Here is a 16,131-nt window from a genome sequence, read left to right as displayed (position 1 = left end):
CCAGAACATGTTGGGAGCCTCTGCTGTGGGTGATGTGGTTGAGTAAGAACAGTATCTAGAGTCCCATAAAGGAAAGAAAACCTTGCACAAGTTTTGAGAGAGCAATCACATCCTTTTAGTCAACAGTGAGAATAAAGCTACAAACGTTGATCACAGATTTAAGTACAAAGGGTCTTGGGAGTAACATCAAGAGGACCTCGTTTATAAAAGGTTCAGCAGCACGAGCTTCAGTCACTTTTTTTTTTTTTTTTTAAATAGTGACATTCAGTTAGAAGTTGATTTTACTCAAGTCAGATTTGGATTCCTGCTCTCACCAATAAATGCAAATACACCGAATTTTCAATGAGTGCTCTTTGAAAGTCATTTGATGGCATCTTAGCAAGAAGGACATCCCACTACTGATACCATTTCTATTTTTTCCCTCTTAACACTAAAAACCAACATCTGCTAACAGCATGTGAGAATCTGCTGGTTGGGCATGTGCTCTTTGTAAAGTCATCATATTCACATGCTTGGTCCATCATCATCATCATCATCACAATAAAAATATAGCTCAATACTCTGGATAGTGGACATACCACGACATATTTCTTAAGGCAGTAATGGTTAAACAACATACAAATAGTTTAGATATACGACAGCGTTTCACAAAAGGTACAGAATATTTATCTACAATATGTGCAACATACAGAATAGCTGCGGTTGTTTAGATACCCCGAAAATAAACATCTACTTTTGCACTACAAAAACTTTGAGATAGCTGTAGCTGGTACATCTAGCTGGTACAAAGGTTGCCACGGATACAGTGTTGTAAGTGCTGCTGATTGGGTGGGATAAGCTTTGGCCTTGTCCTGTAGTCCATTCAAGTTGCACTGCATCTATGAAGGTCTGTGTGGTGGGTGGGGTAGCACTTGTATCACTTGTGTGTGTGTGTGTGTGTGTGTGAGTGAAACAGATGAGATTGAAAGGATGGATGGATGGATGGATGGATGAAGGCAAGATGGATGAAAAACAGCAAACTGGGCGGACTCATCACAAAAAGGCTCGACTGTTACCATCTCAATTTTTTTTTTTGTTACAGCTAGTAAAAGTTCATGACAACACCAAGACTACTTCACAGGACCTTCATTTATTAATCCACCGATACAGAATATATAGAATACAAGCTTTTTCAGGCTAGAAATCTCTCAAAGGCACAGGGTATCAGTTAGTTGGCCAAATTAAAAAGAACCCACATAAAAAAAGTAAAATATGGCATCCACAAATAGCTGTCAATCTACATCTTTGTGCCACCAAAATTCATGGTACAGTATGATTCCAGATGCTACTCTGACATTTAAAAAAATGTATATTTCAGACAGTGTCATTCATCTAAGTCCAGCTCCCCTGCATAGTCATTGCTTTAAAGGCAATGTGAGTGATATTTTTGAGAGTATTTTGGAGTCTTCTTATCTCCACAGCAATTAGGTCAGTGGTTAAGGCGGGGCAGGAGGGAATCAAGAATATATATATATATATATATATATATGTGTATATATACTGTATATATAATAGGCTGGACAGGAGCGGCTATTGACGTGTAGCCACTAGATAATCAGGGAAGGCACAGGGAACAAGGGAAGGATTGAAAATGATCAGGCGAAGGCAAAGAGAAAAAGAATGGCAGCACAAAAGTACACAACACAAAAATTGGCAAAGCGCTCTCCCACTTTTCACACATGCTTGCACGCACACTGGCTGACCACACGCTCAACACCGAACATCATCTGTTTGCAAACCACAAGCATACACAGGGGTGGGTGCAGAATGGGATGACATGATGTTAAAGTTAAAGCAAAGGTGTGTGTGTGTGTTAATTATACAAATGAGTGACTAAGGTGGTGTGCTGTTTGTCTCAGTCAGAGTGTGCAGGTTTAAACTGGTCCTGGGCTGCTTGGTAGGCGGCTCCATTTCGTCTTTCTCGTCGCCCTCCAGCGCGCTCAGAGCGTTGGACTGCAGCACCAGATCTCCGCCCTCCTCATCGCTCTCCTCTTCCTCATCGTCCTCTTCCTCATCTGATGGAGACAGACATTGGCAGGACGATAAGTGACCTGATAACGGAGGCTCAGAGAAAACGATGCAGCGAAAAATGGAAATTATTTGTGGGGAGAACCACGCTTAAAAGTTACCTTTCTCCAGATCCGGAGAGATTCGGCTCTTGACAGTGCTGGCAAACTGCAACACAGAAATTCACTTGAATGAGAAAATGTGTCCAAACTTCTGATTGGTACTGTACATCAAATGCGGGCTGGTTTTATGTAAGCGACTGTATCTGCAGACACATACTTCTCCCATGACTGCAATGGGTGTCTCTCCTTTAGCCTGGGCCACCCTGTGCTCTATCAGGTAGTACATATACTCATCATACAGCAAGCGGATCAGGTGAAAGGAGCCAAAGCTGGCAGCACTGCGCAGAGTCAGGTCCCGGATAACCATAGAACTGGTGAGAGAGGGGAGCAGATGCATGGTGTAAAAACCAAATGTTTCACTTGGTGCTGTCCAACACTTCACACATTACTTTTTCTCTCACCTGTAAAAAGACCAGTTGAGCAGGAAGACCTTGGCAGCCTTTGGTAGGGCAGCAGGGTTGTGCTCGTAAGGTTTTAGGGCCTGAGAGACAACACTATCCAGCCAGGCAGCCCACTGCTCCAGGGAGTTTTGCTGCTGCAGGGTCACTTTAAAGTCTTGCTCTAGCCGCTGGACCATGCGGTCTTCACATTGACACACCCAGGACGCCTGTTCCTGAAGGGGGAACACAGGTGGACTGTGTCAGGGTTCTGCCCCTATTTCACTTAAACACCGATGTACAGGAATAGATGGGAGGAGTGGAGATGGACAGTAGTGCGGACAGACCTGAACGTTGGTGAAATCCACCCGGTTGAGGTCGGAGAGCATCTGGTTGATCTGGGCTGAGTTCTGGAGGACGGCGCGGGCTGCCTGGGCCAGGTGGTTCAGGCTGGTGTAGCGACGCAATGTCTGGGAGAAGGAACAAATACACACCACCTGTAGGAAAGGAGGGAGGAGAATCAAGCAAGACATAATGAGAAAAACTGGATCACAACTGGTCACTGCATCCAAGCTCCGTCTTGACACTCACATCGGTCTATAAGCATGCAAATACCTTTATGCGAACCATCTCTTCGGGGATGTTCATCATGGCGCCTGTCAGCCAACTCTCCAGACTCTTGGCAAAGTTACGGATGGCCTGAGTTAAGGCACCTGAGGAGAAGGTTGCATATTTACATTTAAACATGTTCCCTCACCTTTTCAGGCTGGCGTGCTGTAAATATATCAATGAATTTTGATTCCCTCACTGAATAGTTTTCTGAAATACAGGCCTCTTACATGCCTTACTAACTTACTAGGGATGGGTCTCAGTACATCGGGGATGAGGATCTCCACCAGAGTCTGGTAGAGCAGGTTGTCGCACTCTCTAGTCCAGCGTAGCACAGGCTCGAACTTACACAGCACCACCAGGCACGATTTTGGCAGACGCTTCTCAGACTCATTGTGCCTGCAGGAGGAGACAGTTGTGACGGGGAAGGAGAACAGATCATTATGAGACATACAGGTTTGTGCTATTATCTCTTCCATCAGATTGTTTTTGCGTGTTTGACACTTACAGGTTGAGTGATTCTGTGTCACTGCTCTGGCTGAACCTCCAGAAGGATTTCCACAGTGTCTCCACAAGAGTGAACTGAAGGTTGACCATCACATCCAGAATGGCCTGCAGGGATCACATATATAAACATCATGAAGGAGTGTAAGCTGTCTTTGCACTTCTGGTGTTATGATTTGTTGAGATTTTCATTAGAACGCAGTAAAAAATAAAGACACAACATGGGGATCAAGAGCATTATGATCACTGTACGTATCCCGTCTTTGTTCATGGCTGCCTACCTCACAGTGTTCTCTGTAGAGAGTCTGAAAGGCCTTGAGGTGTTCTAAAAGGATCCCATCAGGCAGGGTTCGATCTTGCAGATCAATGTCAATGAAGTCTGGCAGTGGCCGCGATGCCTCTACACAAGATACAGCACAGACAGGTCTTCAATTTCACGTCAGTCAATCTTTATAACATAGTAAGACTGAAGTCTATTTGTTGAGAGCGAATAGTGTGAAACTACTGCAACAGCATTGCAAAACATGTCATGTACATGGATTTTTTTTTAGATAATGAAAATTACACTAAATCATGGTTTTAAGAAAATGTTGGGGTCAACCTACTAATTATGACAGTGTTACCACAGCTCATTACAGCATTATAACCAATAGTGCAATAGCAAATAAAACAGTGAGTCTAGTTTAAAAGTACAGTATTCATTTCTTTAAAATAAAATCATATAATAAGAGACTGTATAGTAAGAAAACAATGGTAAACATTAAGCAGAGTGTGTGTGTTCCTCACCCAGGAACTGTTGATACTGTTGCACCTGGGCCGAAATATCACAGAGTGCTCCCGCCTGCTGCTGACCCGCCCCACCTGATGTCCCATTGGTGATGCCCTGTGTCTTCTGAATTGGCTTTATCCTGTTAGACAGAGTATACATCATTTAGAGAGAGAGAGAGGCAGTCACAGAAGAAGAAGAACAAGAAGAAGAAGAAGGAATAGAAGTTGTAACTGACACAGATTTAAAGACATAAAACCACAGTAGGGGCGTTTTTAGCCATGCTACTGTAGCAACATGACCCTAGGGATGGTCTAGACTGAAATATTCCTACATTTACTGGATTTATTGCCATGGCATTGTGTACAGATGTTCATGTTCCAAGAGGAGGGAGTTTACTGACTTTGGTGATCGCTTTGAGGCTGCCAGGGCACACTGACATCTTTGAACAAGTATCGGATGGAAATTTAGTAGAGATATTCATGGTGCCCAGATGATGCATCCTAACGACTTTGGTGATCCACTGAATATCCCTCTAGCAACACATGAGCCTCACATTTGTGGTTCTCAATGACGTATCTCAACAAGTACTGGATTCACTGTAATAACTTTGGTGAAACTTCTCATTTTGCACCATCATCAGGTTGTCCAATGCTTCGGTTTATAACCAAAACTAAGATGGAGAACATAGTAAACATTATTATTTACAAATTTCACAATGTGGATACCTGTTTTTCTGTGAGAAAGGCTGCTGTCTCATCGCCATGTGCTGTTGTTCATCCATCAGCCTGAGCAGAGGAGAACCGGATTTGATCCTTAGACCATAGTAGTGGTACTTAGAGTTCCCTCTGAAACAGACATACGTGAAGAGTTATGATACTTGTCTGGCAAAATCAATGTACCCGTGTGTGTGTGTGTGTGTGTGTGTGTGTGTTTATGTACCTGGTCCCTAATCTCCGTGTCCGTAGCCCCATAAAGACAGACCTGATGAGTTTTCCGAAAGACGCAGCATTAACAGGTTCTAGTTTCTGCTCCTGGCAGTGCAGCAGATAGTGGTAGTAGAGGGTGCAGCGAGGTAAACTCACCCCCTCCGCCCCCTCGTAGTTATCACACAGCCACTGCACCTGGGGAAGATGGATTGTGACAGAATTTAATTTTCTAAACCTTTATATCATGTTATAGATTACGAAGAACAGGTTTTCTCACAGTGAACTTGAGTACTCACAGTAGCAGGTGGGGCACGTGAGTTAGGACTGGAGTAACTCTGTCCTCCTCCACCTGCTGCTGATGCTCCAGCTCCTCCCCCTCCTAAAACATAGCCTCCCTGAATAACGTAGCCCCCTCCAGCCACAGCAGCTCCCCCGCTATTGGCTCCTGCTGTTGCCACAGAGACCGGCTGCGAGGTCACAGATCCGCTGATGTCCGAGTCGGAACTGGGTGTGGCCTCGTAGTAGGCGGAGGAGGAGGTGGGAGGGGTCTGGGAGAAGAGAGGCGAGTCGGAGAAAGGGTAGCTGCTTGATCGGCTGGATGGAGAGAGACGTACACACACACACACAGGAACATAAATGAACAGCTGTATAACCAGTAAATTTGCAAAGTGAAAGGTGTGTTTGTGAGATATGCCTCATTGACACAGAGCAGGTTTCTTTCTACTCACATAGTGGATGTGGTGAAAGTTGTATCTCCTCCTCCGTCCACATACTGCACCTGGCCAGAGTAAACCTGATCCACCTTGAGATTTCAGCCAGTAACAACAGTGAGGAACAGAGAGTGAAAGAGAGAGAGACACTTGATGAATTTATTTATTTATCTGATCCATGTAAAATATTAAACATAAATGTCACCATTTGATGTATTGTGGCAGTTAGCTTGAAGCTATTATTTTCATCTTCGGCCCCTCGTTTTATTTTAATACTACTTGTGAAAAAAAGAGTGTGGTGTGCTCAACAACTGTAACAACAAGAAGGAGTTTGTTTCAAGGAGGGGCAGAGTGGCCGGGCCCAATTTCTGAAACCTGTTTGACGTCTCACCATCACCACTATTACACGTAAACACCAACTTGATAGCCTCTCTGTCTCTATACTATCAGCTTTGGCCTTAGTAGAAGAAAGAAGCAGTCTGCCGTTACAGATGAATGTGAGTGGTGCGCCAAACACAATCCATTGAAAAGGAAATTAAATACAATAACATGATTGCTTACAAATCACACACATGCTGATATTATTATATACATGGCATCTTAGTATGAATGGGTGCCTGACAGAGCATGACCGGCACAGTTCAGTGTTCAGGTACATCTCAGACAGCCTGAGGAGGGCGCAGTGAGAGTCAGTGATGAGCATGTGGAAACGAAAGAAGAAGAGAGGCGGAGAGGCATGCAAGGAAAGAGGGAAGAAATGATGCCTTTGGTCAGAAGGTCAATTAACAGCTTTCTCTCCTGCATCCCTCTCTTTCTACTGTGCGTAACAGTGGACAAAGACATCATGATCACAACACATCTACACTTTAATTGTATGTATCTATTGTATGTTTTTCTTACATGATAAGATGAAATCTGTGTGTGTGTGTGTGTGTGTGTGTGTGTGTGTGTGTGTGTGTGTGTGTGTGTGTGTGTGTGTGTTTACCTCCTGGTTAATGTGCACAGATTGCAGGTTGTTGATGTGGCCTGACTGAATCCTCTTGGCTGCTTGTGACACCGCTTGCAACACTGACCTCTGCTGGTGAGCAAATCCACAGTTTCAAGATCAAACTTTATCATCACCTGTGACCTGCTCCTACACAATCAAATGACAAATTCCGGGAGTGTGTGTATATATATATGTGTGATTGTGTGTGTGTCTTACCTGTGTGGTGGTCTGCACTGGTTGGACCACCTGAGTAGGGACACCTGGGGCAGGTGGGCTGGAGTCTGACAGACTGTCATTGGAGTGAACGGAGCCCTCTGGGGATCGCATAGGGAGGGTGAGGGAGAGAAGTTTCATCAGATCATAAACAACTGTCAACAGAAAAGCCAGCCACCAGCACCACAAGTTCAGTACTCACGACATACTGCTTCCAAATCGTAATAACAGCCACTGCAGAACATCCTACATCTACGTTTCTCGTTTTTTGGGGGGTTTTTTGTACGGCTGAGGAGAGACTGATGGTGAGGACTCTCCTTTCCCCCCTTATATCTCGCATACAGAGGGACAGCCTTGGACAGCTAATCTCCCCAGATGGAGAGAAATCCCTCCATCTTGTAAACACGCAGATCAGATGAGAGAGGGAAAACGAGAGACACATGAGCGATGATGGGATAGAGGGCGTAAACAGAGGATAGAGTTTGGGTGGAGGAGACGCTAATATACACTTCCTAGGACCCTTTTACTCTAATGATTTCCTACTTTGGCCAGTTATCCCCCCATAATACTTCCAATACTTCATAATCCTTCCCATAATACTTCCACAGCCCGCTTAAGAGATGAGTTACCACGAGAAATTACACGGTGTTTCCCGAAGGTTAGCAAATGGATCATTTCCACCTCTAATGAGGCTACTGACTGAAAAAAATGTTAATCTCTGCAAGCCGTTCTGCTCCATGTCTTTATTTAGTTGTTTAGTTATTAGTTCACCAGGTTCGTCCAGTCTTGACAGACTTGTCAGAAAAGACAACTTTGGAACAGAAACATGTGACAACCAACTATGACTTGTTAACGGGAGAGTCGTTGCAATTTTCATCACGTGGTACTGACACAATCAGGCGATTAATCAAAGCTAAGGAGGTGTTTCATCTTTAAGAATCTAAAGCAAGTCCAGTCCTTAGAACATCTGGATATACAAAGACCTGATTGACAGAGTCTCCACAGATCATTTAGTTGATCAACAGAAAATGTGTCTAGCACTTTTTCATTCTCTTATTAATCAGTGACGTCTTCTATCACATAAAACTATCAAATATTCTTCCTCAAAAGAGATTTCTTAATTGATTTGATTCACATATTTTCATTAATATATTCACATCCACACATTTTTTTTTAAACATTTTGTAGGCTAAATGATTAATTGATTAGAAAAAAATAAGAGATGTTAATTGATGAAAATAATCCCAGTTGTAGCCCTTAATTATATAGTAAATTTCATTTAGAAGATTTCTGTTATAATTTAACTGGTGAAGACATGAAGCTGTGCTGTGTTCAGTCGAGCTGCTTCTGCACAATCCCTGCTGCAAAACTCATTTATATTTAAAGTAAAAAATGGCTTATGTTACATGATACCTTCCGCTCCATTCTGTGTCTTTCAAAAGAAGCAGGCAATTATGGTGTTTAAACTGTGAGTACAATGACTCTGAACACAGTGGAAATCTTCACATACATCATTCTTGCCTGCTGTGATAAATGTGGACAGATTTATAGAGCAAAAGAGCAAAATGCATCCTCTCTCATGAGGCAGGATTACTACTGTACCTTAACATAACTGTATTGAGTACAATCCAGCTCTTTTTATGTTTCAGATATGGGGAAATGTTTTAATAAGCACAGTTATTCAGCTAACTCAGTAGTCCTACTTTATGAGCAGGAGACAAGCTCCGGGCATTGAGTCTCTCACTCTGGGTGAGAGTGTACAGTGTCACTTGATACCAGCAGGCAAAAAGATCTACGAATAGACAGCCCTAAAATAAACATACAGACAGTCACCAGTGTTGGGATTAGTTCCCTCTCAGTTCCATTAGTTAACACCGTATTTTGGAATAGAAACTGATTTAGTTAGGACTGAGCTTTTTTTTTTTTGTTTTAATTCAGGATGCATTTTTAAAAAGCAATGGCCTAAATGAATTTAAAGTAATGTCTGGAAACGGTCCAGAGCCTTGCAAGCTCACATTACATTAGCTACCATAGATATTGGCTCATTTTCTGTACCACTGCAGGAATTGCAAACTTTAAAGGGAAACTGCACCACTGTGAATATGATGATTTCTTAAAACTACGTCACTTATGAAGTAGAAATGTGCAATTAATTGAGAAAAAGGCTGTAGATTCCCCATATCGCTCTTAAGGGGGAATCCTCCAACAACCAGAATGCATGGCGCACGTCCCGTCCAATCCGCTACTGATGATCTGTTTGCGGAACGCAGGGGGTGAGTACGTTTCCCAGCAAAGTGCGGTTAGCAGAGACAAAGTTAGTAAGCAGCATTATATATCTTTACTGAGGCTTATTTTCCTTTAGAAAACATTTTTCCTCATGGAGTCTGGATATCTCGTACCAGGGTGCGAGGATCATAATATAAATGGTGCACTGGAGTTATTTATGTGGATCAGTGCAAACTTACTGACACACAACCCATAATGCTGCCAGAGCTGCTGGTGGACAGTCAAAAAACCTCCGAGTCTGCCATTTCAATTTTAGCTTGGTTTGGGAACCAAACACTGTTTCTTTTATCGTTTTGGATGACGAGGAGCCGGGATCAGATTGCACTTAAAACTGGACGCAGCCACAAAAGTTACAAGAAACACAGTCGCTGTTGTGCTGTTCTGTATTCAGAGTTAAAGTCCGATATAATATACTGTCAGAAAACAAAGTCAGGTTTACCTAAGCACCGCAAAGTTTGTTGTGTTTTCAGTCTGTCTCCTTTCTTTCTGACCATCCTCACTGGTCACCGCTCGATGCTGCAAAGCTACTCTGGCTTTGGTGCCTCTTTTGGCTGCTGCTGGAACGTAGCTCCGGTGGTCGCTTCCTCCTCCACACTCTGTTTTGTCTGATTCCACAGCACTATATCCAGCCTCATTAGCTGTAATAGTAGTGCCGCCACATCTCTGCTCCGACGTTATATTGTCAAGCTAGTTCTTTTTGTGTTAAGATTCAGCTTTTCTGTCCACATGAGGCTAAAAATTTTCTGGTTCTTCGTCGGCGGAATCACAGAGAAAATCAGCAACACGATATTCAGCCTGGCATCATGAAACTAGTTTTCTTCCAAATACACTGTTTAATGTTTTAAAGTAGTAGAGTGTTATGGGAGACCCACTTTACCGTCTTTGAAGGCACCACTTGAAGATCTGTACTACTTTCTTGCCCCCAACTACGTCACTGTACACGTCATAAAACAGCACTGTTGCTGGAAGAACAACAGATTTTGCAGCTGCACCCCAGAGACACAGAGAACATCGGCAACAACTGCATATGTTTTTCACTCTATATCCCTAATTCAGATAGCTAGAGATAAGGTAGAAAATCAGCAAAATGTTCCTTTACGTCCTGTTGATAATTTTTTTTTTTTTTTTTTTAAATTATACCACCAACTCTCTATAAAACCAAAAGCAGCAGAGGAGAAGCAAAGTCAGGTTCCATCCATCAGTCGTCCATGCTCCCACGTTTGGGTCTGTGCAGCCTAGCAACCAAGACCATCAGCTTATTTTGTTCTGATAATGTATGCACCACCCAACCACCCAAACTACATCAGAGGTTTTTTGATCTTGGTGGGACTTAACTTGGGATCTGAGGACCATTCATGACTAACTAACACTGAGCTGACTAAACATCATCATAATATATAATAACCATTATATGTATATCTATAATTAAGGAGATTGTTTTACATAAATGTAGTAAAATAATTCCTCATGTCTGTGTGTGTATATCATTGAAACATGTTTTGTGCCAATGACTACTGATGACCAGCCCAAAACTACACACAAATTCTATCTTAAAAGTCCTGCTGTTGAGGAAGTGAAGATGATATAACATGATAGATTATATCAGGTTATGTGACCGATTATATACTGATTCTATCAGTCCATAGAATGACATCATCTGATTGCATCCGTTCATTTTAGAATGACAATAAAGTTAACCTTGAATCTTTTATAAACTTGAGTTGTTTATCAAGTAAAAATGAAACTTATCTGCTTATTGTTTAGTCTATAAAATGTAATGAACATTGTATAAACCCAATTCAAGTTCACAAAACGTAAGGCAAGGTCGTCAAATGACTTATTTTGTCAGACCAACAGTCCAAAACCCAAAGATTGATAAAAAATAGACAAAAGCAGCAAATTCTCACACTTGAGAACCAAGATATAGTTGGAATTTTTCCTTGATAAATGACTTCAATAATTATTTGATCATAAAGTTGTTGATGATTAAATTTCTGTTGATCGACTCACTGACTGACTCTTTCATCACTATATGATACCACTTTTACTTTTTTGTTTAACTTTTTAAAAAACTTTTTTATACTACTTGTCAAAAAATGTAAGCAATTCTTGGCAGCTTATGACTAGCCTCTGTCACTATTTTGAAGACTTAAAGACAAATACTCAAACAACTCTCCTCTGCACTGTTCAGAAACTAGAATCCATCATTATGTACTGGACAAGCTGCCAGTCTCCAACCAGGATCCAGCCTGTTGCTTACATTGTAGAAACTGCCTTGTGAGACAAACTGAAGCTTGCTCAAACTGCATGTCATATCATGCCCTTCTAATGCTTACATAAGCCAAAAAGTGTGTAATACCTGGTGTGCAAAGTGTGCATTATGTAAGTATGTGTGTGTGTCACTCAGTTTCTCACCTGTAACCGTCACTATGATGTACTGAGGCGAGTTGCTCTGACCATTGCTCTTCTGGACCGAAGAGTGCTGGATTTCAGGGGTTACGTAGTGCTGCGTGGGAGTGGTCAGAACCACTGCCTTCTGGCTCTGGGCCTGGGTGGGCGGCGCCTGGGAACAAAGTGCATCCTGTCCTGTTTTGGAGGCGGCGGCTGATTGGTTAGCAGATGCAATGTTTCCAGATGTTGGTGGGATCTCGGACAGGAAGTGTGCCGCCTTTGCTGACGAGGGTGTGGTGGCAGCTGGTGTTGCTATGGTTACTGTGTTGGCCTGCTGAGGCTGAAGGTCCTCTGAGTATCCAGAAGTTGCCATGGCAACCTAAGCTTTGAGGCGCTAGTTCTGTGGATGAAAAGAGACAGCACTCATTGATGAAAGTGCTACAAACATATACAGAAACACACTTTGCTGGCACAATATGTCGCCTCTATGTTTTAGCCACATAGAGGTAGTGTGTGTGCCGCCTGTGGGTGTGTATGGAACATAAACCAGAGGAGGAAGTAGGGCTTTTGTCTAAGACTAAGCAGTAGTCTAGAGGCTTTCCTGTTTGAATGAAGTATAAAACACAGCACCATGAATACAGACATGGACTCAATTTACAAAACAAGGTCAATTCGGTGTAACCACAGCATTTCAAATGAATTAAACAACTAAATTACTCATTCAAAGTGAGAAAATATACGACCATGGACAGTCCCAGATCTCACCATTAACACCTTATTACCATTACCACTGTTAATAAATGCATATTAATCATTGGACCCACTGCCAGTCTGCACTTAAGGCCATCCCACTGGAAGATAAGCCACTCCTGTGTAAACCAACACGGCAAACAAGACAATCAGATGATCATCCAAGCACACCGTGTTCACGGGAGTGACTGACCGAACTCAATGTCAGATCCAAAAACTTTTTCAAAGTCACAAAAAGGTTACGCAACACGCTGTTCTCATATCTTAGCGTTTACAACTCATACACGCTTAAGTTGCGGGAGCAGTTTCATATGCTTTTCTGTATCCTGTGCTTGAAAAGTGAGTTGAGAAAGCGAGAGTGGTAACGTTAGCTTCCCACAGCTAGCCAGCTCACGTTAAGTTATGACGTTAAGGCGAGCTGGCTAGTTGCTCGCTACTCATGTATTGGTTAAGTCGGCAAATCTATCACCACGACACCACTCACGTATACTTATAAATTCACAGTAATCGAAAGTGTTGGTAACGTTAATAGCCCGGGCACTCAAGCGAATGCGTTATAAAAAAAAAAAAAGTACGATTGACACTGTAACAAACACACACACCCGCCATCTTGTGCTCTTATCAAAGATCTGACATCGCCATAACAACGGTCTGCGTTTGGAAAGAAGCTAGCAACCACTTTCATCACCGACACGCTCGACCAGCTTCACTTAACGCTGACGACTGTACGAACAAACACGCGTATATAATTTAGCGAAAATGAAATTATAATTGTGACATACTGTACTTTTTCACCTCTAATTTATCCCAGCAATGTCCTTTTTAGTCGTAAGTTTTTTTTCGCCCCCTCAGATTAAGGTTGTTGTTGTTGACTCCCGTTGCTTGGTTCTTGTCGCCAGGACTACCGTGACTATGGCGCCTTGCCTTCACCGGGGCAACTGTTGCTACCCTCTCGTCATCGCCCCGCCCTACGCTGCATGCTGATTGGATGACTTGGTAGGTGGTCGCAGCGTCAGGGGTAAAAAACGATCGTTAATTGGTCGACAGTCCCTGTCTGTCATTTTCATCAGAGCCTAACGTCAAATTTCCACTTCCAATGTTACTTTTTTTTTCGATTGCAGAGAATGTCAAGCAGATAGATGTGAAATGACGGAATGTCACTCTATTCATTTCATACAAAATGTTGCTACTACCGCTTATCTCTGCAACCTCTATAGGCTCATAATTAATATTGAACAACATTCACAAGTTCACAACTGATTTGTGTCACTGCAGTATCACCAGTTGGCTTCTGAAATCTCTCTGAAGTGTGTATGTGTGACACTTAAACTGAACACCAACGTATAGCAACCTAGTTATCTTTGTGGTGAGTGGATAGTGATCTCCATCCAATACCCGGCTGAGCGGTTAACAAGACGGAGATTGTGCAGGTGACACAAAGACACAACCCAACAGATGTAAGGGACAGAAAGGCCAACAAAAGGTCACAGGTGATTAGATTGCAAAGAGCTCTGTTGACATCACCTATGGCATCACTTGCTACTTAATCACAACTTTTCTTTTTTCCTCTATGTGCATTGTTGCCCCTAAAGGTCTCTGGTCTTATCTCTGAGCATGACGAAGAGTGGAGGTGAATTGAGGTCCTTCACTGAGATGCTGAGGTCTATATAAGGTGAGTGCTGTCCACAAAGAAACACAAACCACACTGACAGACACTCACAGAGACACCTTACTGGGGTGTGTCAAGCCATTTCCAGCCTTTGAGACAACTACAGCGTTTTTTACAGTTACTCTCACAATGTGGAAGGCAGCAGTCTTGACCATGGGGCTCTTGGTAGCACTGGTAGACAGGGCGCAGTCCAATGATGGTCATCCCTCTTTCTACGGGATGAAGCTGTGTGGAAGAGAGTTCATACGAGCTGTCATCTTTACCTGTGGTGGCTCTCGCTGGAGGAGAGGCGTAGGAGGCTCAGGTAAGTTTTACAAGTTCTTTTTTTATGATGTGCCATGTTTTCCTAAAGTAAGTCAAAATGTAAATACTTAGGGATTTACCTTTCCTTTTGATCAGCTGTTATTGGAGAGGAGGCCTTTGACCCATGGAACACAAATCCTGTCCCTCAACTAACCAGCGAGCAGGATCCTGCAGAGTCCCAAGTATGGAAAGATCAAACGTTGGATGCAGCATCTGTGGCTGCTGGATTCAGCCGCTCAGCTCGCTCGGCAATCTCAGAGGAGGTCCTGGAGGCTCTAAGAAGTGCAGATAGGAAAGGACGGGATGTAGTGGTGGGACTGTCCAATGCCTGTTGCAAGTGGGGCTGCAGCAAGAGTGAAATCAGCTCCTTGTGCTGAACCTGGTTTCTTAAACACCCTGTCTTCTCATCAGTGCAGAGCTCTACTGTTCCTATTTGATTCATCCATTTCTTTACATCCACCTTTCCCCTCTCCACATCCCATCTAAGTCATAATTCGTGTGTTGTCAAAACTTGTTTACTGTGATAATCATAGACTGATATATGAGTTTAATAAAGTCTTGTGGAATTGTTATGAAAGTCTCTTCCTCTTACCCAAGAAATGCTAAAATTATGATTCATGCTTTTAGAACACTTCCACTTTTACCAAAACCTTGTTTCAGAACTGCAGTTTTGAAAAGGATTTCGAAATGAAAGGAAGAAGTGGTGAATATGACCACACACAGGGAGGCCTCTTCTCTGAATTAGAGCTGCTTTGTGTGATCCTAACAAAGGAAGACAGAATTTGAACAGATAAACAGTACACTGAAATCCTGTGCAATAGCTCTGCAACATACTCATAATGTTGGGTTTGAGTTGTTTCAAGGGATTTTTTTTTACCCTCTTCCTATCAGAGATGAATTATCAGTTACTTGGAGACACATTGTAAACAACTGAACATAACAAGCTTCACAATGATAGTATTTGTTGTTAGGTTGCACTGGTGTTTGTGTTATTGTTTCCATACAGATCAATTTATACAGATAAATTACACAATAGTAAGATGTTTTTTTAAGGCAAGCTGACACCATCTGGCGGTCAGAAATGAGCAAATCACAAAATAATGCGTGCAACATATCTGTTGATAAAATCAGAAGGATGTGCGTATATATTAATTAAAACATTCATACATACTGTATCTAGAATAGTGGTTCTCAAACTTTTCACGTCAAGGACGCCTAAACCGACACATATTAGAACGCAGACCCCATTTGATAAGATTTTTGCTTTTAGGTGGTTTATTGCAGAAAGTGTATGAAACCCATGACCACAATAGTCATACATTCTGTCACTGTATTACTTATGGATGGAATTATAGTGAAAATAAATTATTCCTAATGTTGCTGGAGACCCCTGGAACCCCCTCAAGGACCGCTGGGGGTCCCCGGACCTCACTTTGAGAACCACTGATCTAGGCTGTCTGGCTGTTGC

The 16,131-nt window shown here is 42.5% G+C and overlaps 2 protein-coding genes across 7 annotated transcripts; one reads left to right on the top strand and one right to left on the bottom strand.

The window, feature by feature from the left end:
- Positions 1–1,113: 1,113 nt before the first annotated feature.
- rfx1b (regulatory factor X, 1b (influences HLA class II expression)) lies at positions 1,114–14,959 on the bottom strand. 5 transcript variants are annotated; one of them, XM_067583390.1, is made up of 18 exons: positions 14,818–14,959; positions 11,966–12,341; positions 7,268–7,365; positions 7,049–7,141; positions 6,082–6,155; positions 5,650–5,947; positions 5,367–5,548; positions 5,153–5,272; positions 4,445–4,566; positions 3,940–4,058; positions 3,663–3,766; positions 3,402–3,553; positions 3,161–3,258; positions 2,893–3,042; positions 2,570–2,781; positions 2,326–2,479; positions 2,169–2,214; positions 1,114–2,054 (listed from the first exon to the last, which is right to left on the bottom strand). In XM_067583390.1, the coding sequence occupies exons 2-18, from the start codon at positions 12,312–12,314 to the stop codon at positions 1,873–1,875; spliced, it is 2,553 nt and encodes an 850-aa protein (XP_067439491.1). In that variant the 5' UTR covers positions 12,315–12,341; positions 14,818–14,959; the 3' UTR covers positions 1,114–1,872. The 5 variants fall into 5 exon arrangements, with proteins under 5 accessions (XP_067439491.1, XP_067439498.1, XP_067439469.1 ...); XM_067583397.1 differs by lacking the exon at positions 14,818–14,959 and adding an exon at positions 13,487–13,632 and having other exon boundaries at positions 7,049–7,138; XM_067583368.1 differs by lacking the exon at positions 14,818–14,959 and adding an exon at positions 13,487–13,631.
- On the top strand, positions 13,648–15,040 carry rln3b (relaxin 3b). 2 transcript variants are annotated; one of them, XM_067583507.1, is made up of 4 exons: positions 13,648–14,148; positions 14,284–14,363; positions 14,479–14,664; positions 14,760–15,040. In XM_067583507.1, exons 3-4 carry the CDS (start codon positions 14,490–14,492, stop codon positions 15,038–15,040), a joined length of 456 nt encoding a protein of 151 aa, XP_067439608.1. In that variant the 5' UTR covers positions 13,648–14,148; positions 14,284–14,363; positions 14,479–14,489. The 2 variants fall into 2 exon arrangements, with proteins under 2 accessions (XP_067439608.1, XP_067439600.1); XM_067583499.1 differs by having other exon boundaries at positions 13,648–14,181.
- The last annotated feature ends 1,091 nt before the right edge of the window (positions 15,041–16,131 follow it).

This window comes from Thunnus thynnus, chromosome 3 (assembly GCF_963924715.1).
Source record: "Thunnus thynnus chromosome 3, fThuThy2.1, whole genome shotgun sequence".
Lineage (NCBI taxonomy): Eukaryota > Metazoa > Chordata > Actinopteri > Scombriformes > Scombridae > Thunnus > Thunnus thynnus.
The sequence above is the reverse complement of the archived record's forward strand: the minus strand, read 5'-3'. Positions and strand labels throughout refer to the sequence as shown.

Coding starts and splice junctions, on each gene's coding strand:
- rfx1b (XM_067583390.1), bottom strand. CDS start 12,314: ATGGCAACTTCTGGATACTCAGAGGACCTTCAGCCTCAGCAGGCCAAC. Junction 3,043..3,160: donor AAGAGATGGTTCGCATAAAG/GTATTTGCATGC, acceptor CCTTTCCTACAG/GTGGTGTGTATTTGTTCCTT. Junction 2,782..2,892: donor TGGATTTCACCAACGTTCAG/GTCTGTCCGCAC, acceptor TTCCCCCTTCAG/GAACAGGCGTCCTGGGTGTG.
- rln3b (XM_067583507.1), top strand. CDS start 14,490: ATGTGGAAGGCAGCAGTCTTGACCATGGGGCTCTTGGTAGCACTGGTA. Junction 14,665..14,759: donor GAGAGGCGTAGGAGGCTCAG/GTAAGTTTTACA, acceptor CCTTTTGATCAG/CTGTTATTGGAGAGGAGGCC.